At 36.7% G+C, this 27279-nt stretch overlaps 1 protein-coding gene across 36 annotated transcripts in view; it reads right to left on the reverse strand.

The window, feature by feature from the left end:
* LOC121873873 (zinc finger and BTB domain-containing protein 17-like) overlaps positions 1 to 27279 on the reverse strand; it is a 101155-nt gene that overhangs the window by 59418 nt on the left and 14458 nt on the right. Inside the window, exons 6-7 of one of the 36 annotated variants that reach the window (XM_042377707.1) lie at positions 22226 to 22513; positions 18988 to 19916 (exon numbers count right to left, since the gene is read on the reverse strand). The exons of 25 other annotated variants lie outside the window; for them this stretch is intronic. In XM_042377707.1, coding sequence (XP_042233641.1) covers positions 19566 to 19916; positions 22226 to 22513 — 639 coding nt within the window. In that variant the 3' untranslated portion in view covers positions 18988 to 19565. Of the gene's footprint in view, positions 1 to 215; positions 942 to 1884; positions 2580 to 4264; positions 4910 to 7239; positions 8379 to 10666; positions 12330 to 12378; positions 14719 to 16714; positions 16997 to 18987; positions 19917 to 22225; positions 22514 to 24290; positions 26180 to 27279 lie in introns of those variants that run through there. 10 more of the 36 variants (XM_042377746.1, XM_042377741.1, XM_042377736.1 and 7 more) reach the window with 10 other exon arrangements.

Consider the following 27279-nt stretch of genomic DNA (forward strand, 5'->3'; position numbering starts at 1 on the left):
ATACTCTTGGATGTCTTATACAACAACCACCAATAATACAAAGTTACAAACAAGGGCTGGGTACCATTGCTGAAGGATAATAAAAAATTGAGAGAGAGAGATCTATTTGAATCCTTTCATTTTCAATCTGCAAAAGGTGGACTGAACAACTTAAGATACTCTACCATGTCCAATAGATTTATTAATATTCAGTAAAATTATAGTTACTAAAATATTAAAAACTTCTACAGAAGACGCCTGAATATTTGAAATACTCTTGCCAACAAATGTCAAACTCTAGATAAATCTGACTATCACCAGCATTATCTTTCCATATAAGCTACGTATTTCTACACTGCACTCATTTAGTGTTTACAAGTTTTTTAAAAATAAATATACCCTGTACTGTAATTCAGTTAATGGTATTCATAGCTCAAGAAAAAAGAAAAAAAAGTAAAGCTATTAACTGGAGTAGCTGTGGTATAAACACTATTTCCACTTATCTCATGAAACAGGCTACCAACCCTTCCACAGTGAGGGTGAACAAACTTCTCTGCTACTGTACATACTGTGCATACATACAAAAATCTTTTCAAACCAACCACACAGATAATAATAAATTGAGTGTGAAATTACTTTAATTCATGCACTCTATGTTTAACCATATGAGACTTCAAGCTTGCTTTTTGAGTTGCTCGATAAGGACAATAAGAACAAGCATAAGGCTTTTCCCCTGTATGTCTCCGAATATGAGCTCGTAAATTAGTCTGATGAGTACAACTATAAGAGCAATAAGGGCAAGAAAATGGCTTTTCTCCCGTGTGTGTATAGATATGTGTCTTCAGATGGCTGGCATGTGTAGTGGTGTAGGCACAAATGGAACACCGGTGAATCTTGGGTACCTGGGACGGTCTTGTGGCATCCCTCCCATCAGTCCTCTGACCGACCGCCTGCAGCCCCACCTGTAGAGTGATGCTCATCATACTCTTGGGAGCCTTACAGCAGCAGTACGAATAAAACTAATACCTGAACCTGTCTCATCATAATGTACTCTTGGCAGCCTTACACAAACAGCATGAATTTAACTTTACTCTGATCCAATCTTAACACATTCTTGGGTGCCTTACAGCAGCAAAATTTGATCTACCTTATCACTTGTACTTTGCAACAAAACATTTGCCAACATCAGTATATCAAACAAATCACTTACATCTCTTTAATGAAGCATACATCAATTTAATGTTTTAAGTATCTCTATTAGATGTTTGAACAAATGCAAATTCCACATCACACACCTTCCTATTCATAACTTGGTTTACTGCAAGATACTGAATGCAAATATCAAATAATAATGACCTTAAGAAAGAACTAAGGAGACATCTTGAACCACGTTGAGGAAAAAAAAAAAAAAAATCATACACTAAACCAAATGACCAAGTCCTGTAAACCCTCCGACCTAGTAAAAATGAACCCCAGTATGAAAACATAAAACACACATACTATACAGGGACAAGCTATGCCAAGTGACACACAGCTGTTTTTAAGTTTACCAAAACAAATCACAAGAAGAATCTGCTGTGAGAAATAGCCAGCACTGCCAGATGTGAAACAATACAGTATAAAGAGACTGACAACAATTGGTAATGAGGTCGCGAAGGAACACGACTAAGAGATTGTGCCGTTTCCTACACTACCATCTGTCTACTTTGAGCAATGCTTGTGAAGATAATTAAATCTTATCCATCGAGCATTATTCACTCATCTCTCAGGCTCGTGTGAGAAACCTTCAAGAGAGGATGGTAATGACAGGTGCGAGGGGTGTAAGGTACAAAGCTAATTAGATGCAAGTAAATAAATTCCTTTAAGTTTATTAGTTTTTATATGAAAGGTACATTTATTATAGATAATGTTCCATAGTACAGTAAAATGTTCTCCCCAGATTATGTTCAAACCTCACTATAACAATCCCACAACTGAAAAATTTTTTTGGGTACACTATGCTATGATTTTAATCCTTGTATTCTTTTTCCCTCTCATGAAAAATAAATTGTAATGATCAAGTTCTGTGTAACCCATAAAGTTTTCTATCACAGCATAGTATATATTCTCTATTAAATCTTCTGACAGCTACTAAGGATAACTCAAAGTCATAATATCTTGTTCAAGCTACATCAATACATTTTTATCACAATGAAGCTACATCTTCGTTATAATTTGCACAATGTTTTACCATCAGCACTGTTTTATGGCCAATTTCCTTGCTCGCGAGAGTTAGCCACGATCATCTGATGGCAGCTCTCCATATGAGCTTTCACATTTCCTCTCTGGGTAGATCGATATGGACAGTAAGCACAGCCATAAACCTTCTCCCCTGTGTGTCTACGAATATGAGCCTCCAGGTTAGACTTGTGAGTACAACTATAAGAACAGTATGGACATGAAAAGGGTTTCTCTCCAGAGTGTTTATAGACATGTCTCTTGAGGTGACCACCGTGTGTTGTGGTGAAGGGACAATATGAACACTGGAGAATCTTGGGTGTCTGGGATGGTCTCGTGGCATCGCTATCACCCGTCCTCTGACTGACGAACTGCGGCCCCACCTGTAGAGTGATCCTCATCATACTCTCCGGTAGTACGGAAACAAAAACTGAATTTAAGTCAAAGTTTGTCGTAAGTCAATAAAAGATATCCTAACAAAGGGATCAGATCAACTATTCTAAATCTGCTTAATCCCAAAACTTATCTGTCATAACTGGTACAGAAATTAATTAAGAGTGACAATCTCCAGCCCTTTATTTAACATTTTCTATAATTACGTAAAAGGTATAAATAAATCTTTCCAGGTCATATACAATCCTTTTCCAGGTCATATACAATCCTTCTCCAGGTGATAATAATTGATATGGTCGTCATTAACATCCCATTCCTTCGCTAACTCCTCTTATACGAAACTACTGTATAACCCCTTTCTGCGATTAACCATTAATTTATCTAATGCCTCGACTATGCTGCCACTATTGTATGGGTTGTATTGACGGGCACAGAAACCACCGGGAGAGGGAGGGGGGCCGAGGGGCAGGCAGAGTATGACAAGAGTGTGATGAGAGATTAAAAAAGGGGTCAAGACAGCAGAAACTCCTCCTTCCATCCCAAGTTCTTATGATAAACTTCTATACATATTTAATCTCTTTCAATGACAGTTCTTCCTCTCTCTACATCTTCCTCTCACTCACACAGTAGTACTATTTCTGTCTCAACCAGATTTTCCTACAATTGTTTCTAAAATATTTCACTTCTCTGCTAACTCCAATAATGTATCCCTACCATGGTGTCAAAATAGCCAAAGTGATTCGCCTGATCTCTAGATGACTACCGGGAAATACTCTACAGCACAACCATCCCGCACGAACCTTTCTGATACGTGACGTCTCTTCCCTTTAGCCTTCCATTAAAAAATCTTGGTAATGTACATGATATATTTTCTAGGCCTTTAACAATACCTACAACATTACCAAAAGAAACATAGTACAGTACATGATAAATGATAGTTCCTTCAATCTTGTACTGTACATACCCGGGTAAAGGCAGAGGTAGAGAAGGAAATAGAATGTGAAGATTCAAGAAGAGTCATATCAAACAGAAAAGAAATGTACAGGTATATACTTTGTATTACTGTATCACCAGGCAGATACAGTACAGTACTGAGTGTATTGCCATGAGTAAAACAAAAGACAACCATCCCAGTGAGGAAAAAAGTACAGAAACATGATCCCCGTAACCATGTCCTCCGCTCACTCTCTACTATGCACTAAACCTCCCCTGTAGCCTTGTCCTCCACTCACATACGGTACCTGGTAACGATCACTTTAATTTGTCATCAATGTACAGTGTGTGTGTATGTGTGTGTCAGTATAACTTGAACATAACCTATTTTCCTTATGAATTAAATTAACTGTTTTGGTACATTATTTCCCTAGAACAAGCTGCCCTACTACAACAAGTCTCCTGCAATTTGAAGGGTGTTGCTTCGTCTACCCCACAACATTTGACTCCAAAACTCTCTCTCTAAAGTAAAATGATATTACCTACATAATCTAAAAATAAAAATACAATATCTGGTATAAATTAGGATACAGTACTGGAGATATTACTCAATATATTGAAATACTGTAGGGTACAAATATCCCTTAAGAAAAAGACAAATGTGACCAAATATATATAACAATGCAATACTAATTAATGCAAACAAACATCTAAGAAAATTATAATATAACTAATTAAATAATGTAATGACGGTGAATGAAATGAAAATTACGAGAAAAAGAGGATAATAAATAGCGGGACACAGAGCCCTCTCCCCCAACCAAATTTTCATGAAACTGAACTTTGATTTTCCTTGCCTGACGTTAATGCTTCCAATACATATAAAAACAAAATCTATTAATCCTTTCTCTCTCTCAAATGACTCAACTCTCTGGGTACAACGCTCATACACTCATGGTCATCATACTGAAGAAGTTAACACATCTTACTGGGTTAGCTCATTGTACTCCAGGGAAGGAGGATCAAAGAGAAACAATCGGAACTTTTACTTAGTCTTCCATCATAGGCCAAGCCAAAATGGTTATCTGTGCTGTGTCCATACGTGTCTCTGCAAACTAAATTTCTGGGTAGCACGAAAGGGACACAGAGCGCAAGCATACGGCTTCTCTCCGCCGTGAGTGTAAAAATGCCTCCTTAGATTCTCTGGCTGGGTGGTGCGAAAGGGACACTGTGAACAAACAAACGGCTTCTCTTTGGTATGGGTGCGGATATGCTTCTTCAGACTGGTGGTGTAATAGGTGACGTATTGACAGTAGGGACAATGGTGAGTCCTCCTGTTGGTGGTGTGGGCTTCGGCTCCTGTGGTATTTCTCCGCTCCAACCCCACCTGTAGGGGATGCTCGCCTTAATTAAGTAGCAGGTGGGGTGTTTTGTTGGCACACTAAGTCATTCAGAATGCAGGAACAATAATACTCTAATATGTACCATTCACCTACAGGGCCATCAAACTGCTTATTACACAAGTATTATTATTACTCTACCTCCCCCCCCCCTCCCTCCCCCACAAAAAAAAGTAAGAATTGTGGATTCACTGTGACTTCCCCCTCACCATTACCACAACTTTCACTACCATTATAGGTCGGTCTTGTTTTCAGTGATAAACAATATATAAATAAACCAGTATATACAGTATATAAAATGCCTGATGTCTGTGACCCCCCCCCCCCCTGGGGCAAATGTCCAATTTTTGGAATATCTGAAATATGGTTCAATAATTTACAAATGTGTAGAAGTATTGTATTGCAAAGTATAATATCAAGCTTATATGTTTACAGTATGTGAGATATCCCAGCATTATCATTCCATTTTAACAAAGTAAAAACCACAATGTATACTTCCTCGCCGAGCTGTCACACAACCCTACCGCAGCAGCGCACACAGATAGTTGCTCACTTTTTCATCAGAAGATCAATCAGCGTGTACCCCGAGTTGGAGCTACGTAATGACCAGGCACTATCTTATTCTTCCCACTGATTAACTTTAAGACAACTAAAATCAACCCCCTCACTACTAGAACTAGAGCTTAACCATGCCACGATCACCCAAACTAAATTCAAGTGCCTGTTGACGGATTTAATACAATGTGAAGTGAGTCTGTGACATTCCTGTACTGTCTACTTCTTCAATAGCAAAATACTGTATGTATACATACGGTAATATATAATACATTGTACTGTACTGTACTCCTGTGCTCTTTACTTGTGAGACACTGCATTTTCCTTTTAACGGGGATTATGACTAACAAATTAAGGTGAGATTTAAACAGCTTATGCTTCGTCATGTCTACTGTGTCGTCCAAGGCAACACCAACATAAAGATAAAGTAGCTGTCATTTATATTCAGCATTAAGATACTTAATGTACAGACTGTAAATAAACTTGTCGTTATAACTGATTAATAAACAAAAGCACTGGAAGTCTTCTGAATTAGCAGTAGTATTGATAAAATAAAGTGAAGCAAAAAAAAAAATGAATGAACTTAGCATAACTGGTCAGGTACTGTACAAGGTGATGCTAACATTGTCAATTCAAGAACCACTTTTGGTCAAGGAATATAAAATTAACAGGAATGAAGGTGTGTGGAGACCATATATTTAGACCAAGTTGGGAAATGTTTAAAATAATGTAAAAAGCTGAAGTTACAGCCACAGATTTGAAGAAATTATTACATACAGGAAGCACGTGGTAAAATTACACAGGAAATGATTGAATTCTCTTTATATATAGCATACACACAAGGCTGCTAAAAAAAATTTCTTCTCAAATGCAGTGACTGAGTGCAGATGGTGACAAAGATTATGATATAAATTTTGTTGCTGGGACTGTAAAACATCACAATTGTTATATAATTCTTTAATGGATGAGGCCATATGTGAGGCACACGAACAAGGAGTAGAGCTAAATCAAAATGGCAACACAACATAAGCTATCACAGCAGCTATGTGCAAAACAACATTGTTCATTTATGAGTAAGAATCATATGTGTAGGGGTAGGGTACAGATGAGGGAGTGTGGGAGTAAACACAAGTATGTACTGTAAAAGGTCCTTCATGTTCCACGGGGACTGACATTCCCTGCATAATTACCATCATAAGCGAGAAAGATTAATAAGAAATGATTAAGTTTAAGCACTGGGAATGGGGAATTGAAGAGAATATGTGCAGTGACTGGGAAGAAGGAGTGGGAGATGTGGAGAAGACTTGGTGAACAGATATCTACAAGGATGAAGTTATTAAAAATTATCTGAGGTTTGATGAATATGAAGATGCTGAGACTGGAATGTGGAGGAAACTTGCCTGAAGGAGGAGCACTTGTTTCCTCTTTATTTAAATGAGGATGTGTACCTCAGCTCTTCTCTCCTGAAGAAGGTCAACATTAAGTGCTTACTGTATTAAACAACCATCAAAATACTTCAGAAATTATACAAAACTGAGTAAATTAAAGAATGAAGTACTGGTGCGTGTGTGTGTGTGTGTGTGTCTGTGAGTGTGATAGGTAAAGAATTTATGAAGTATCACAGAAATTCAAAATGGATTGCAATAAGTTACTGAAGATGATTCCAGCATAGTAAAATAAAATATATAGTACATACTATGAATAAAATACAGACCTCAGATAGGATGAACAGAGACAGACTGAGGAACTAATACCTAAAAGGAGCTTGACACGCTAAGATGACTGGAGGCAGTGTGTTGTGGACCCATTTTGTGTGTAAGTTAAGATAAGGAAGGAACAGAGGCAACTATTTTGTGTGTAAGAGGAAGAAATAAAGACGTAGAGGTATAGTATATGTTGTCTGTTTCACATCCCTGTAATAAGTAAAAGACTGAAACCTTAGTAAATGCGTATGAGGTCACGATTCAACTTTATTTACATCAACAGGTAAGGTGTGTTAATGGTCTACCTGGTCAACACTTGAGACACCAACAAGAATGTAATGAAGTCTAAAAATAATAATAAATACTATATAAAAAACTCAATAACGTGACACAAATCATGAAGGTACACAGTGAAGCTTAAGAATAATAAAATGCGTAAAAAAATCAAATAAATCACAAACTGCTACCGATTTGGTATGATTCAGTAACTGTCAATTATTTTCTTAACCCTAGTAATAAATTATCATCATTCGATGGACACAATAATTTTTTTCAGAATAATTTGTCATTGTTTACTGGGGTCATCAATAACTAGCACCATCTATTATATTCTTAGGCACTGAAACCACACAAATTTGTCTACCATTAAATCTTTGCAACAAATTTTGATTACTATGAACCAAAATCTTGAACAAAGGCTCACATAATGATGATAAAGATTCATGAACATTATGTTTCCTACACATAAATATTGACAATTATGAAAAATTATAAAATTTCAGGTACTGGTCTGGTGAGTCATCATGTGACTCTTCAAGTTCCCTTTCTGAGAGCAACGATACGAACAAACATTACATCCATAAGGCTTCTCTCCTGTATGAGTATATATGTGCTCTTTCATTCTCTCCTTCTGAGAAGCACGGTAGGTACAGTATGGACAAGAATATGGCTTCTCTCCAGTATGGATAAGAACATGCCTCTTCAAATTTTCTTTTGTTGTTGCACGGTAAGAACAATGGGGACAGGAAAAGGGCTTCTCTCCAGTATGAGTGTGCATGTGTCTAAGGAGGTGAGTATAATTAGTGGTGGTGTAGGCGCAGTAGTTACAGTGATGCGTCTTGACGCTGGTAGTGAGGCTCTTCTTAGCTCCTGCCGCTCCTCTCACACCCGTCCTCACACAGTCACTGTTCAGCCCCACCTGTTGGTTATGTCCAGCTTACTCATGGTCATCAAACCTTCTTGCCGAAAACAATAACATAACAGATCTAAATGTATCCCACACCCTGACAACTCACAACTCATAAAATATAAGTTTTCAAAAGCATCAGGCACCAGTATACTACTTCCAATTCATTTTTATTTCAGAGAACATTCAGCCACAGAGTCTCAGTGAATTTCTTTAATGATATTCATAATAGCAAAATGTTATTACAATACAATAAAAAAATAAACATGAATAATAGCTATAAAATATATCCCTTTAAGAGTAAGAATAAAAATAAAATTAATCAAGAGAATATTAATACTAAAGTTGATGATGCAAAGATTAATAACAATACAGTACCAGCAAAAAACAAACAAACAAAACAACTTGTCAATATACCCATAATTACCTGCCAACATACCCATAATTACCTGCCAACATACCCATAATTACCTGCCAACATACCCATAATTACCTGCCAACATACCCATAATTACCTGCCAATATACCCATAATTACCTGCCAACATACCCATAATTACCTGCCAACATACCCATAATTACCTGCCAACATACCCATGATTACCTGCCAATATACCCATAATTACCTGCCAACATACCCATAATTACCTGCCAACATACCCATGATTACCTGCCAATAAACTTTAAGTAGTATTATAATTCGTCAGTGTCTTCTCATAAATATTCCAACCTTTTAAGCTTCATGGTTTGGGATCAGACACACACACACATCCCATCAATTAACCTTTGTAAATATTCATACAAACTTAAATCCTACCAAATTCGCTTAAAATTAGCCAATTAAAGTATTCCAGTGAAGAAATGTCAGTCAATGAAGTTCTGTAATTTGTTAATATAAAAACTATGTCTCTGTAGTGCTCTGTGTTGTCTTAAGTTTACAAAGAATATATTAACTGTGTATATTGTCTCTGTTGATTACTAGTCAATGCACCAACCAGAATATGGGTTTCCAATATCTTACTACAGTATTTCCTCTGTTCCCGGGGAAAAATATCACCCCCCCCCCCATATAACTGTAGTAACATAAACAACGAGACCGAGATCATTATCACATGATATTTAGGATAATTCACGTTTGAAAATATTAAACAGCACAAAAAAAGTCTACCCCCCAACGACCACACAACTACTGGGCGAAGACAATCTTACATAATTTGGAAGGTTGTTATGTTCAATCCAAAAACGATATACCAATATATATGTTTTATTTCCAATGTATTGTTACAGTATTTGCTGCACAGATATTTTTTATGGTACATGCAATTTAATACAATGAAGTGGCTAGTGCATTTTGTGAGATGTGGCAGCTGTGTGTTCGTTTACATCATATTATAAATCCCGGAATGGCACCAAGGAACCTCACAATAATAGCCACATTAAAATTCACAGAATTGCCACATCTCACAAAACATGTTAGTCATTGCATCAGGTATAAGTGCAAGTGACTGTACATTAACAAGGAAGTCACCTGTTTGGGGTCCGATTCATCCCCCTCCACAGTACTATATAAGAGCATGAAGCAGATATTTGTCCTCCTTGAATCAAGTTAACAAAAAGAAGAGAAAACAGTGAACAACTCAGAAAGAACTATGCCTTCTCTTGATTATGGCTTTTGGAAATGTAATAATGCTGAGAGTAACTTGAAGCATCAACCCCCTTCACTACGGGGAGGCCAGCTTTAATATTCTACTTGGCTAACACCAGGCAATTTTATTCGACTCAGAGGGGTTAAGACCTTAGTTTCTTCACATTTGAGTCCTAACACTGCCTGTGCTATATACAGTATCACTTAAAAGGATGTCTAATAAGCAAGACCACCTCATTACAAGCGATTGATGCACAGTCTCTCCTCGACTTACGACGGGGTTCCATCCCGACGACCAGGTCGTAAGTCGAAAAGGCGAAAATAATACATAGAAATTCTAAAATGGGTGTCTCTTTTTCTTCTCAGCACCACGAGAACTCTCATTTTTACGCTTGCCAGCCATTTCAAAGGGAATTACAAACAAAAATTTTGTCAGTACACAGCGCGATCACTAACGACGGAACTCGAAAATACGTACACTGTAATGTGAACAATATTTATACGACCATGGCCGTCGTATGTCCGGGTTGTCGTAAGTCGAGGAGAGACTGTACTGTATTTCTTGGTTGCTTGTACGTAAATAGAACAAACAAAACTGTAAATCCAAACCATTTAGTACAGAAAATCAGAAAAATTATGCAAGTAAGACCAAGTAAGACAAGTAAGTTTTATTTCTATCATAGGTACCAGGTTATTCATCTGAAACAATAAGAAAGCTAAACCAACTTTTCCACAGCACTTTATAGTTATGTAGCCTTTATGAGTCTTCATCCCCTCAAAAAATAACTACTGTACAGAATAATAAGATAAGATAAAAAAAATGTCTAAGATGATTTTTTGAACTTGGAAAAATTATATCAGAATACAACAAAATCATGTATGAAAGATTAGGTTAACATCCTTGACTTGAGAGCCAGCCATACCATGCATAGCCCTACTGATGAATGCTAACACTGATCCTCATAACTTCCAACAAAGATTATTCATCTTACTGAAAAAATTACAAAATTGCTATTCAGTGTTTCCTCAGTGCACATACTCTGAGCTCCTACCAATCCCCGAAAAAAAGTTTGAACATAAAACAGACCGTTTGCAATACAGTAGCAATACACACTGCAATAATGACACAATAAATTTCTTCCGCAAGTCTATAAAATACAACATACAGGAGATGTAATATACCATAATACATCATATAACCCTCCTCTTAATTGCTGCATATATTCAAGATACCCTTAGCAACATTCGCAATTCAAGACGACTTAATCTAAAATAGCTGGACTATATTTAAAATCTAAGAGTTGGGCTTTCTCTACAATTCAAGATAACTATGAGTTTTCTTTAAAATGTAAGATAGCTAAAGGAATTATTTTTCTATGAGAACCTGTCCATGTTTATCAAGTTGTTCCCCTCTATCCTATCCAGAAGCGTGAAATGTGCCGTCTCCTACCGTACCCATTTCTGTTGACACTCTTAATATATCCTTCTGTCTCATTTACTGTTCACTATGATAATTATAAACACAGTCCTCGCTCTTCTGTTTTCAACCATTCTCTCTGTACTGTATGTTCAGCTCACCACTGTGCCCGGCTACTCCACCTCACAATGCTGGTTCAACTCTAGTCCATCGTACAAGACCAGTTCTATATTTTTGGTCTTTTTCTTTTTGTCTTTTCTCTGTTCATTTGTTTTACTCGCCTCAACATTTCTGGTCAGAGTAAGTTTCCACCCGGTGCAATTTTAAACACCATGTACAGCACCAAGAGTGTCCAGCAGTTTAGTGAGCCAGTTAGATGCCATTTCATATTCATTTTGGAAAAATGTAATGTAAATATTATTGGAAATTTAGTCCACAATAAGGAGGATGTTTCAACTCACAAGTATAGAGATGACTCCATATCTCAATTTATTATTCAGACATTATAATCAATATTGCTTGTTTTCATACAATTGCATATCTGACTCGGGTGAAAGCGAAGGCACTGTTGAATTTTCAGTGTGAATTTGCATATGGCGCTTGAGGTGGTACTTGGTGACCGTGCTGTATTTACAGTGTGGACAAGAAAATGGTTTCATTCCTGTGTGAAGACTCATGTGAGCTTGCAATGTACTCTTCTGACTAAACCTCTGTAAACAAACTGAGCACTCAAACGGCTTCTCTCCGGTATGTGTGCGCATATGCCTCTTTAGTCCTGTGGTGTAAGTGGTTGAATATTTACAGTAGGGACACTGATGAATCTTTCTTCTGATAACGAGGTTCATCCAGGATCTGGCTGCTTCTCCTCCACCAGTCCTCACACCACCAATGTCAAGCCCCACCTGTAGGGGACGCCCATCTTATAAAAGCACAAAGGACATATTAAACTTCTTGGGGTTTGTTTAAGTTATATAATACACACACGGATGGGCATTATCTCTAGCTAATTATACATCTTCTCTACATAGCAAACAGTAATTCATAAAACCTCAAATGAAAAAAAACAAAAAAATAAATATCTTTAACAAAACATTACAGGTATGAAGGGACCTACTATTGGAGGGGGGGAGAGAAGGCGAGGGAGAGAGGGTGGGCTCTCCGCTAAAACTTGGAAAAAAAAAAAAATTAAGGTACTGGTATTAATAAATTTCTAAGTGACTACATAATGCAGCTCAACAATATAATCCCAGCTTGTAAAACCATAACAGTTCAGTGCCTAAAAATTGAGATGAAATTCAAAATGAACAAATAAACGTAAACAAACGGAACTGTAAATAGACAAACTCTATTCATAACCTCAAAGACAACTGTATTAAAGTAAACAAAGTGTATACAGATGCAGTACCCCAGCCAAGACCGAGACAACACGGCTCTAAACAACGACGAATACTTTTTATCGGGCTTATTTTTAATGTCTTGTGATGTAACCTGTAAACTTGATAAAAAAAATTACCATTTCCTGTAGTTATAGCACCCACGAAGTTGAGACTACAGTACGTATACGGTATAACAAGAACAGCCACCATCTTCTGTATAAGTCTCCCCTTTAGTGACATAATGCAGAAAAATCAAAGGTTTACAACAAGACGAGCCCATTAAAACCTTGCATTCTAAGTTATTCTGTCAATGAAACTTTAAAATTCCCACACTATTTTTAATGCACGATCCATATACAATAAACTATCTAGTGTTAATCTTTTGTTTATCCTTCAAATACCATCCTAAACCATTCATAATCTCTTCCTCAACCCTGTGTGTGATCTAAGCCCCCTCACTTGGCTTTTAACAGGGAGTATTTACCAACGTCTCTCTTTCCTTTCGCTATATACCATTGTCTCATTTCCATTAGTTATTAAGTTTACATCACCTCACATCATTCACATTAATCATGTCGATTTTCCTTTTCTAACAATTTTGTACAGTATTACCTAAATTAAGAGATAATTATTTTTGTTGTTACATATATTTATATATTTTCTTTCTTACCACAGGCATGTAAATATGTTCTAATAAGCAGTACAGTACACTAATTTCCATGTAAGTTGAAGGTACAATATATACAGTAGTAATGTTTGTTGAATATTTCTGCTTGTTTCAGTAATTCTCAGTCCCTTTTTTACATTTTTTTTCCTCTAAATTTTCCTTCCTGCATATACAGCATTGTATGTACTGTACTGTAATGCAGTGTTTCTTTTGACCAACCCTGAGTAAAATCTGGGAGCAAAGAAATGCCAACACTACGATAAAACAAAACTTTTATATCTGTAGAACACACAGTAGCTATGGCCTAGTTGGAAAGGAAATATTCTTAAGAATTCGTCATAATAAATTTTTTGTAGCACATTAGTGCGCACGATATGACCCAGCGACCTTTGACCACTGACCATAAAAAGTTGTTTGACTTTGTACAGTACCGGGTAATTAGTATCAGTGGTACAAAGTTAGTCAATATCCAATCAACCAGTCTTCCGATATTGTGTACAAAAGATTGGAATATTTACAAGCATACAAGGACATGGGGAACAAATCAACATGTCCAGACTATGACAGAAGTCTAACAATACCAACAACTCATTGGGTATATGCTACAGAACCCCATGTTGAGCCATCCACCAAGGCTAACTTAAGTCTTACCATAAAAAAGTAATTACCTCAACTAAATTTCAAGCAAAGAAAGATTTCTTCACTTGTGGCCATCATCTAGAGCTTACACAACTGCACACCAAAACTTGAAAACATACCATCTGTTTCTATTACTGCACTATTGTCCATATACAACATGGGCTAACAGTAACACACATAAAATATAATACTACAGTGTTAGTATTTGAAGAGAAGTGAATATATGAAACTCTGACCAAAGTTAGTTAACAAATAGTGTACAGTATTTTGATGGACTGTCTGGATACAACTGTAGCTTATTTAAGAGCTCGGTCCCAGCTACCTACACCCCTTATACTAAAAAACTGAGGCATAGATCGGGTGGTCAACATTGTGGACGCGGATATGACGTTTAAGATGGTATGGGGTAACTGTGCTATACTGACAGTGAGGGCACATGTATGGCTTGTGTCCCGTGTGTGTATGCATGTGTCTCCTCAGACCAGTTGTATACTTTGTGGTATAGTCACAGAAGGAACACTTATGTAGCTTCCTTCTTGGGACGTTGCCCTTCCAGAATCTTGCCTCCTGTCCTCCGCCCGTCCTCACACCATGAACGTCGAGCCCCACCTGTAGGGGACGCCCATCTTTTATAAGCACCAAGGTGATAGTCCCAAGACTGAGTCTTTACATTGTCATACTAGAACTATGTCAGAATGACATAAATTTGCCCCCACTACAAAATAACATTCTTTTTTCTTTTTATACAACAAAATACAAGTGTGAAATAAAATCCCAGGTACACTTTGTCTATGAATAACAACTCAGCCAAGAGTAAGGAGAATTTTCTGAAAATTAAGGAGATGATTACAAAAGCTATAACCCTTTTATATGAAGAGTAAACTGAGAGACAGCAATGTATTTCAAGTCAATGGGAGCAATCATGATATAATTGTGTGAATCAACAAAAGACAACAGAGAACTTTAGTACTGCATCCACAATGGTGACAAAACCCACCACGGAACTAATGTATCAGTTTAACAGGAATGACCGTTTCCTGTCAATGCTCAGGGGTCCGTTCCTGCTAAAATAAGACACATGTATGGGTTTTACAATCAATATTCTTTACCTTCATTTATCCTAAGCCTTATTACTGTAATCCTTTTAGTCCTAGAGGATTAAATTACCATCAAAGGGTTAAATCAACATCCTCAAAGGGTTAAACCATTACCGTCAAAGGGTTAAATCGTCATCCTCAAGGGGTTAAACCATCAACATTGGGTTAACTGGTGATGAGCATTGTATCAATAGTTTCCACAAGATGGTGATTAAAACAGGAATGTCCACACCTATATTATGTCCTCCTTATTTTATCCCATCGATTAGTTGGTCAAGTTCATCCCTCCCTCTCCCAACACTTATTATAGAAAGACTTACATGTTTATTGAGTCATTGTCAGTAGTTAATGCCCAAGAAGATGAGGAACACCTACTAATTTCACCTGATGATTAAACACCCTAACCTAATCCTCCAGGTGCTGCAGGTTTGTTTCATTCGTTTTTCTTTCTTTTTTATATTGCCAAACCAATACTAATTTTTTTTCTTGGCCAATTGTATCTACTACTGTACTCAAATAAGAAATATATTCATTTATAATATATTCTGTAATTCTTATAACTGTTATAGTAAATGCATTAACCCTTGCATTTTATTATTATATATCATGATTCCTTACTTACATTAATGACACCTTTTATCCTAATTATGGCTCCCTTACATATATGATCCCCAATAGACTTTATAAAGAAAATATCAATCAGCAATGAGTACCCAACCTGTGCACATAATACTTACTGTACTGCACTTTAAAATCAACACTGATCTTTACCCTTCAACTACATAATAATTAAACTTATGCACAAGACTTATCCAATCAGCCAGTTATTGATTACTTTTTGTTATTATCTTCAGGGATTTGAGATGTCTGTAACAAAGTGTTCAATGACAAGATGGAAAAAGTTGACTGGTATTCATGAGCCTTATAATTGATAACTGTATGATACTCCTACAAGACAGTTCTAAAAGCTTATCCTGGCCTCAATTCTGCAGTAAATTATATTTTATCTATTATAAAAACAATAAATATAAGCTAAAGGACAAGGAATAATAAATTAAATAATAAAGACAAAAAATACTGAATTCTGAGGGAGTCTTAAACACCACACTGGATGGTGACATGAACTATGGTCATACTCAATTAAAACATTACTTAATTGTTTTTATTTTATTTCATACTTTTATCAGAGGAAAAATTACAATTTTAAGTATCTAGATTCTGTGTAGTATTAAAAAAATTCTTGGTTTTATTCTAGCTCTTGAGTGTTAAATTTTACTGAGGAAAAGTTCTATTCTGACACAGTAGTGTACCTCTCAAAATGCATGAATGGTAACCTTGCGATGTGAATTTATTATAGAAGCCTGATCAAGCAAACTCTATATATATCTATATATACTCTCTCTCTAAATATATGCAGTACTGCATATTGGAATATTATACAAATTCTATAAAAAAATATAATTAAAAATAAATAAACTCAAAAATTTTAAAAGCCAATTAGCTTTTCATCTCAGGATACGAAAACAATATTAACAGTTTAAAATTATGGGTTATGGGAATGAAATTTTTCGCACGTGGGTGTTCATATGAGTGCGCAAGTTTCCTTTCTGAGTGAACCGAAGAGTACAATAAGGGCAAGGAAATGGCTTCTCTTTTGTATGAACACGGATGTGAGTGGTCATGTGTGTTTTCTTCTTAGTGAAGTAGGCACAGAAGGGGCAATGGTGCATCTTGACCGTGGCGGTGAAGCCCTCCCTCGTTTCCGCCACTCTTCTACTGCCAGAGAACACCTGTAGGGGACGACGCCCATCTTAGTAGAGCTATGATGGCGTTTCGTGGATGCATTCAAAACTTGCCCACGTGCTAAAGTATATACAGGTAACTACAGCTGCAACACTCAACTACATATCATTTCCCTCTTTGGTGAACAGAAACTCTCTTGATGAAAAAATAATAATAAATCCCCCACACGTGCAAAAATCACAATTACAACTGCAACAAACAACAATTATAAACCTTGCCCTCTCCCACCCACCTCCCATGACTTAGCAACAGAACCTCCTTGTACACTCGCTCCAAAAATTATCTTTACTATTTTGTGTGAGACGACGTGACACAATGGACGGAGGTTTTTGACAACCTCACCGAGACAACAGGAGTCGTGGCATTCATTTTGAAATTCATCGGAGCCAGATGTTTATTGGAGCAAGTGTACATAACATAACAATAAGCACCCCATACTTCAAAACTATAATGTCATGCAACCCCCCCCCTCCCTCCACAAAAAATGATGAAATTTTTACACATTTATACATAAGTCTTAGAACAAACAGACTTGCTAAAGAACCCTAAAATCTGTCTAGGTCTCCCATAAGAAGGTTGTTTTTGAAATGCAACACACAACTAAGGAGGACTTGTAAAGATGAGAAATAGTCTTGTCTCCCATTATCCATAACCTACCAAAACCCGTCCCTTAATACAATCTATGGTAACTCTTGGATACGCAGAACTTGGCACACGATTTGGACCAATAGACAGAAAGAGAGAGTGTAAAAGGTACAAACAGATACATATCATTTATTCATCGATCAAATACATCCCAAAGAATTCAAATTAAATGCCGGTAAAGGTATAACGTAATTAAAAAGATAACTTTTAAGCCCACTAAACAAAACAAATGGTAAAGGTCATACTATTAGAACACTAGAGAAAACAAATAGTTCAAACCCCTATTTTTAATGTACGAGATAAAAAACAAACAGGTGTGTATATCCTTTAAAAGTTGCCTCTAAAAATTACTCCGGGTGTATGAAATTTATCACATTTATGAAGACCCACACAAACAGTCCACACAAATGGTTCTCGTGCAAACATTATTTTTATTTTCTTGTGTTTGTAATTTGTTTCCTTAATTTCTATATTATCCAATGTCTTCATAATTACCATCTAATTGTTCTCCATCGTATCATTTCCAATTTCACCGCTGATAGATGTTGTTTTATTTGGCACGACACATCTGCTTTATCCTACCGGGGTTTTACCTTAACACACTAATACCTGAAATAAGCTTTTCTCTTGCCTTTAGATTCAGGTGATCTTCCCCCACCCCTCCTCAGATAGTAACAGCTGGAAAGTTACAACCACCGTTACTACTGAGTTACTGAAACCTAGGCAACCCCAATTTATTTTTCTTGAGGTAGATGACTGTTTCTGCTCCGAAGACAACGAGCTTCTATGACTAAATTGGTCACAAATATAACCACACACATACACACACTCGAAAATTCAATTTGTTTTGGTTTGTACGTCCTCTGATGCATTATTTTGGATGACGGTCAATATAAGTGGTCAGTGACTCTTCCTCTCCCATTCTGAATCCCTAAAGCAGGCCAAGTCACCACAAGAAGAGTCATGCTGACGTTTTTTGTTTCTGCTACCTTGACCCCTTTTGAGCACCACGAACAATAAGATAATAGTAGGGCAATTCTCACTGCATCGCTGGAAGGAAACAATACACAAGATCCTAATAACTGGAGGCTTCCTAGTTGGTGTTATGTGATGGCAGCAAGCATGTCCAGGACCCACCAGCACTCACAACTTATTAAGATAGGACGCCTCACCCCCCCCCACCCCTATGAGCACACACTCCCTCTGTAACTGCACACCTTACCAACAGCATCTTCAATTAAACCCTTTGGTTGGTTAAAAAAACTTTTTGATCATACTGTACAAGGAACATTTAAGTTGATGGTGTAGTAGTGTGAGGAGAATTAATCCAGTATTTCAGGAGAGACAATTTCCTTTCTTACTGTATTTCTCAGTGTTTGCCTGTTGGTGGAACTCTTATCAGCTGAGAGACAATCATAGTTTATGTTAATTTCAATACTAATTTATATCTTCAATCATAACATATTTATCTAAGTGTCATAAATGTGGTATTATTGAATGACACTTTTCACATTAACATGAACTTTTATTAGTACATGAACAGTGTGTAGCTGCAGAGAAGTAAACACATATCAAGTGACTGAACGATAGCAATAATTGTTCTGCTGTACAGTGGAAATTGGAGCACAGAAATAATAAGACAGGTGCACACATCTTGGCAGGAACAGGCAGGTGGTGGTGGTAATAGTAGTAAAAAAAAATAAAGGCATCGAGATTACAAAGATTTTTTCAGTAAGCTTAAAGGAAGTACCACAAAACTGTTCTGGTCCTATATAAAAAAAAATGAAAGAAGCTTCATCCATTGTGACTATGGACTGATAAATCATATCTTTCCTACAACTGATAAAAAAATAATGAAGATATTCCTTGACAGTGAAGCACATCTATACACCACATACTTCAACATGGAACTCATAATGACAGGGCACCAAAACAATGATGGGCTTGTACGTGCCTCTTCAGCGTAGAAATATTTATTGCTCGGTACGGGCAAAAGTCGCAGATATAAGGCTTTTCCCCGGTGTGAGTTCGGATGTGTGATAGCATGTTGTTGTTTTGTCTGGCTCGATAATGGCAATGAGGACACGAGTACGGCTTTTCTCCGGTGTGAACGCGAACGTGATTTTTAAGGTTTGTCGCCTTCTTGGAGGTGTAAGGACAGTAGGGACATTGATGTGTCTTGCTTATGGCAGCGACAACTTTCTCTAGTCTTGAGGGCCCGACACTTGGTCCTGTCCTCTGTTCGTTCCTCTTCAGCATTATCTGTAGAGGACAACCATTTTACTTATGGCTATCAATTATCCAATGTGACTTGACTTTGTAATCTAGGTGACCTGTTATACTTCACCTGTACAGTACACTTAAAAAGCAGCCAAAATTACTTCCAAATTCTTAAATATATAAATAAATTAAATCACAATAAAAAAATATATCTACTTTCAATTCTATGTACTAAATATGAACCTATCACCAAACACCATCACTAAAGACATGCTTGGCTGTTACTGAAACTTAATTTCATCCAAGGAACAGTTATCCCCCAAAAAACCATCTATGATTACTTTACGTGATCCTCAACCAACAAAATCATAATATACTCACTAACCCACCTGCCAGTAAAGGTCTAAACTACCCTAATACTGTTGTTACAAATCTAATCCTCGTCTAGAAACATAAAAACATTTCAGACGTCAAAATGGAAGATAAGGCAGATATAAATAGTTAGGAAGTATTCAAGTAAGATTCTGCATAGCTTAAAAGTACTTAATGTCAACTTGGAGACACAACTAAAAAGAGAACCCTGAGAGAATGTGATCAGGAACCCCAAGTTAATTCAGTTTTTTGCATTTAATTATTCTAAAACCATCTAAGGATCCCAATTTTACCTGTCTATAGTCAAGGTGAATAGAATACCTTGCCAGAACCTTCTCTTTCCTGGGAGTTAAAACTAGACACACTTATTCTGACATGACTACTATATTAAAAGCAGAATAAAACTATAAATCTTCTCTGACAACCACTTCATTTTAAACTAGTATACTGTATTGTACTCGGAAATGACTTAAAAATGTTGTAATAGTGTATTCAACTTTATAAAAACGAGAGAAATTTAAACTGATTTTTCTCCTTCAGCAGAATGTGGACAAGCTTACAACCCAAGTTCATGCCTGTGACTAAACAATTCACTGGTGTGCAACTTTAAAGGAGCTTCCAAGTCTAGTATGAGGATCAGTATGTTCCACTGTACGGGGACATGCGGCTATGTACTGTACCGTTAAGTGAATGAACTGCCAAAAATTTTCTACAAGCTTGCATTTGTTTTGCACTAGGTTAGTCTCGGCATAATTGTAATTCATCTGCCTGATATTTTGTGTACCGGGTACATTAACTATTGGCTAATATGTTTACTTTCTATACAGCCCACAAGGTAGATATGTTCACCCTCACACCTCCACCCAAAACACACGCAAGGTTTGAAAACATTAATATTTACTAATATATTTATTCAGCAACTAAATTTTTTCCCTTAAACGTATTATAATTTGTATGACTGAGTTACAACAGCTCTGCCGTGCATGAACAAAGATCCTGGGTGGTCACATTTATAATACAACAGAGGTATAGTCATCTGCATTTATACCTGGTACAATGGCTGGCGTGTTTTATGAGATGTGGCAGCTCTATGGAATGCTTATCTTGCATCCTTAAAATTGGCTACTTTTGTGAGGTGCCTTAGAGCCATTCTAGGAGTTTTAATACAATGTAAACAAACACAGAGTTACCACATCTCAGAAAACATGCCAGCCTTTGTACCAAGTATACTGTACTGTACTGTACTTCACTAATCAACTAAGCTTCGCCTACCTTTGACATCCTTAGCAACTGTTATAACTCTTGTAAATTGATTGGTTACCGGTTGATAAGAGTCACATGCCACATCAGCAAATATTTTCAACTATTATTAAACTCACACGTCAACCATCACCCAACATATGAGAATTACAACAGCTACTAGGGATGACAAGTGGACTGGCATTAGTTGACAGGTCAATTGTTCATCACCAAGTTGAATATTTGAGTGTTTCTGTTTGCTTCCCTCTCTGGAACTAACTCCTCATATGCTACATAATCATTGTACTATTGTTGTTGGTTCATTCTGAGTTTTTACCTCACATCAGACAATAAATAACTTAAAAAAATCATTTAATTAACCAAGCTCTCCATGGATGTATTTCCAGGGAGAATTTCTAATAAAATTCTGTGATATACAAATACTGGACCTACTGTTTACCTAATTCATGTTTCTACCTAGCCTTGCACGTACTATTGATTGCCTCTAATTGAAATCACTACACTAGTAAATTCACTTTAACTAAAAAGTGAAAATGTCTTCACAAATGACAAGTAGAAAAATACATTCATTGGTTCATTACTGCTTTTACAACAGTACAGTAGCTTGAATCTGGTTAATGTTTTTTATTATATTGTATCACTAAAATATTAAGGTATTTGATTTATGTGTTTTATCCCATGTACTGATGAGTCTGCATGTGTCTCCTTAATGTACTTACTTTTATTGAACGATAAGGGCAATAGTTACAAGCATAGGGCTTCTCCCCAGTGTGAGTGCGGATGTGAAACTTAAGTGTGTTTTCCTGAGTGGCACGATAAGGGCAGTGTGGACAACTGTACGGCTTTTCGCCAGTATGAACACGAATATGATTATTAAGGTTTGTTGTCTTGTTGGTTCTGTAAGAGCAGTATGGGCAATGGTGGAGCTTGCTTGTGGAAGTTACACCTTTTAAGGGCCCCATGATCCCATCACTCCTCCTGGTCTTCTGTTCGCTGTTCAGCAACATCTGTAGGGGACGCTCGTCTTACTCACAACTATCAAAATGTTTCAGGTTTTAATTTATATTCGAGTTCATTATGCTCTTTACACACATACATACTGAGTACATATACAATGTAGTAGCAGTATACATATATACTGTACACACACATACACACAAGCACATTCACAAATAATAACTAACCTATGACGAATCAAAAAAGGGGTTTAAATGTTTTCATCACCCAAATCTGTGATTGACACAATGAGGCAGGCCTGCAAGATTTGCTCAATACTGTACTTCACTATTCTCAGTCATTTCACTAATCTTTCGAAGACGTTCAGGTTCTCCAGGACATCATTCTAGGGTTTAATTTACTTCCCCAATTGGGAACATATGAACAAGTGCTTTTAATATACCATCTGAACTAATTAGGAACTAAAGAAGGAAACTATTGGCTATCAAAAGACATGAGAGCTTTTGTTTGGTTATACTTAGGTATATATTTATCACATTTATATATTTGCTTGTGTACTGAAGAGAAAACTACAATGGCCACAACTTAAAATATGTATGTGTGTAAAATGCTGGTTACCAAAACTCATCTTAATGGCAGTTATAATGGAAGCTGACTATCTATGGTCATTTTATATCAAATCTGAGACACTGCACTCACAACTCAAGGCAGTACAGTACAATTTCCCGGTTCCTTCCCACCACAGCATACAGTAGGGGAAACAATGACGCTCAAAGACTTCACCGCCCTCAGGCAAGACTGCACTTAAAGAGGCGATACTTCCCCTTGGCCTAACCTCAATAACCTCTAATACAGGTACATGTTTTCAGTCATTAACTCAAGAAGAACTGTTACTATATAAGGACTTTTGTAACACCTAGATTTTATTTATTGTGTAAATTGTTGTTTGAAATTTCATGACTCACGATAAGCTCTACAAAATCACCGACCAACACATATTATTAAAGTATGTAACTGAGTATACTGTTGCATGTAGAGTACCACCTCCATGATATACACCAAACAGCACCAGTTACAGTTATTCTTATCTGTATTATGTATTCTGCAGCACTTTCTTGTTTTAAGATCGTTTAACTAAGGACAACACAAGGAACTTCATATACAAATGGTTCGTGTAGTGTAACTCGGGCCTACACCCCCAAGTACCTTAACTAAAAGATGATGAAACAATATTAATGATAAGACAAGAATATTGAACTATTAATTATCCTTCTCAGCAAAAGCCCCATCTCTTTACCACTAAATCTGTAGCCAAACTTTCACTGTGATTATTGAAGCAAATCTCGAGCTGCGTTCTAGAGATAAAACTCGGCTAAACGTATGGATGGATGAACTGACAACCCATTTCTATATCCCCCTTCCATAACAAGGTCCCACGTTATCTATCTCATCTACATCAGTCATTTCACACCTACAAGCTTTTTATATCAATAATCACATTATATAAACTTATTAAACCTTGTATTTTTCACCGGGTATGTTTTAAATTACTTCCCGTTTACAGAATATCTAAAAAATTTTACTTCAATCACATCAACACTTTATGTCTCTGGATGAATGTTGGTGTCTATTGATTTCAAATTACGGTATTATGCATTTCAAAAGTTACACAGTACTGTACTTTCTGAACATTCAACTACAGTATACAATGTTATTCCATTCCAAGTTTTCTTTATTTCTAAATATTTCACTGGAAAAGACTAAAGAGGTTTTCTTTAATTATGACAAAAATTTCTGATTTAAATGACCAAGAAAATAAGAAAAAAGTTGAAGATGAAAGCTTTATTTCTTGTGATTAAAGTACAAACCTTTCTCTTTTTTGTATCCAACATCTGTAGTCACTCAAATAATGATAAAAAAAAAAAAAAAATGAAGTTTTTACCTTTATCATGCATCATCCAAGCAAATAAATCATAAAAACTACAATATGTTAATGACTGATATAGTATATATATATATATACAATATGTTAATGACTGATATAGTATATATAAATATATACAGAATACATACAACATAACCATCACTGTACAATCCCTTACACCACTGCTAAGATCAGATAATTTGACGTGAGACCAAAGAGATCGTCACCGGACCAACCGTTACATTCCCACGGAGTTTGTAGAAAGAACAACAACACTGGATAAAGCCACATATAAGTAAATTATAAACTCGTAGGTTTACCCACATTACCAAAGTTTTTCACATTTTCAGGAGCCTGATTTTGTAACTATCATTTTTTTTGTAAATAGTATTTTCTTTTATTTACTCTTCCAAGCCATTTTCCCTCTTAATGTCAGGGAACCAGAAACAGGATTAAATGGATACTGTACACACATTTTTCCTGCTTTTGTTGTCAATCATCCACTCTTACTAATATAAGAGATGTGGTAATCCCTTCCACAACAAAGCCCCAAATCTAGTTTACCCGTTGCTCCACACAAGCCAACATCACCCGTCTTTTCTAACAATCACTCCACACAGTTGCTCTCCATTTAGTCGTATATACTGTATTGCTGTTCCCTGAATGTCCACCTCTCTCACTACTAGTACTTCATATCATCTTCTTCTGTCCCTCCCATAATCCACTTCTGAACTATGCACACCAATAAGCTTTCACTCCTCACTTTCTCAGCCCCAACTAAGGTAATCCCAAACTGCCCCACCCAACACGTCTTTCATGCCTACATCTTTATCTGTGATATCTTATGTATCTCCAATTATTGCAACCAGGTTCTATTTCATTCTTTCCTCTTGCATCTTCATTCATAATACATCCCCATCTTTATCACATCTGACAGTGTTCCCTCTATCTAGCCATTACTGCTTCTTTCCATCTGCTATTCTGTGGTTCAGTTAATTACTCTTATCATTTGATCTATTAACACATTCACTCCCATATATCTGAAGCAGTCCACTTCCCCCATCTTCACTAAAGAAAACATTCATTTCTCCCCTTACCCCATTTCCACCACTTTACTTTTATTGAGAATATAAATAATGAAAATATTAAAATGATAATCAGAACAAACAAATGGAAATGATAAAGGAATATGTACAAATTATCAATATTTCAACCTCCCCCTTCCTTCCCCACAAAAAGATGTAATATACAGTAATCATATCAAACAGTTAATCTGCTAGGACATTGCCGAGTCTTCTGGGTTACCTCTACTGGCATGCTTCAACAAGTGGCTTTTTAAGGCATCTTTCCTGGAAGAGCGATAGGGACACTCGGCACAAGCATATGGCTTTTCTCCGGTGTGCGTTCGCATGTGCATTGTGAGGTTAGTTCTCTGATTAGCACGATATGGGCAATGGGGGCATGAAAATGGCTTCTCTCCCGTATGTGTTCGCATGTGGTTGATCAAGTTAGTGGTGAAGTTAGTGGTGTAGATACAGTAAGGACACTGGTGCACTTTCACTGACGTAGCTACGCCTTTTCCAACGGTCGACGCTCCTCTGCCGTAAGTTCCCTGCCTCGTTCGATACGCACAGTGCGGGCAGGAAGACGGCTTCTTCCCGCCATGGTTACACCTGTGAGTCCCCGTAGCGTCCTTCAACGTGTACGGAGAATCAGACATAGGGTGCATCATGCCGATAACTCCCGAGGCTCCTCTCTTGCCAGTCATCTGAGTGTGTCTGCCCAGCCCCACCTGTAGGGGACGCCCATCATACTCATTCACATGGTAACAACTGTAGTAATACCTTTCAATTACCCAACTCTGTTCTTTTCCCATAGTGATATACTAGTATGACACAATCTCCCAATTCAATAATAACAATAATAATAATAATAAAAACACTGACTTGGCACACAACCATTTGTAATTTAACAAAAAAAAAAAAAAAAAAGATAATATAAAAGCTTGAAAAATACTGACTTATGTATAGAGCAACAGAGAAGCCGTTTGGTAATGTTGGAACACATCAAAGGGCTTGGTTTACCCAAGTGCTTCTATGATACTACTGTACTAGGTAGTCATTCAGGTTTTCATATTACTTCATTCCTCCTCCTTTTTTTTTACCTTATGTCCCAAAACTAAAATGACCAAATCTGACAGTCCAAAATATCCATAGCATTCTTCATATGTTTCCTTACATTAATTAAACATTAGGAGAGGCTTGGAGGCGAGATAATAGATAGATAGGAAAGATATACCCAAGAAATATTGTATACAAATGATAGGTTTGTTTAGAACAGTAACTATATTTCCTGCTTTAGACTGCATTAGGTACACTGTAGTACTAAAAGACTAAAGAAATAAATTAAAGAAAGGGATAACATAGAACAGTTGGCTTAACAAAGGAAATATAACAAATAAGAAGTGAAAGAATTACAGTAACAAATCAGGAAAAACCTTAACACTAGCATTGGTCAAATCACCTTTAAGATTACGCACCCCAGCTTACTTCACCTAAGATTACACACCCTCATGCTAACTAGAATGTATTATGTTAGTTAATGTAATGTTAGGTTAGGTTAATCTTAAGGTGAGCCAGTCTTCTTTCTTTTCTATACAGTATACTGTATGATGGTGTATATTAAACCTCAGCCAAGTTATTTGTAGTAAACTCCGAGACACACCCAAAAATACTTAAAATACGCCATACAATACTCGTCTGTATTTCTCAGGACATATGGCAATAATTCTAATCACCTTTATACTGTACGCTGTTAATGGATCACGTAGACCAGGAAAGGGTTGTTTGTAACGTCAGAAGCAATACAATACACCTTTTACGTGCACTCCTT

This window comes from Homarus americanus, unplaced genomic scaffold, assembly GCF_018991925.1.
Source record: "Homarus americanus isolate GMGI-L3 unplaced genomic scaffold, GMGI_Hamer_2.0 scaffold25827, whole genome shotgun sequence".
NCBI lineage: Eukaryota > Metazoa > Arthropoda > Malacostraca > Decapoda > Nephropidae > Homarus > Homarus americanus.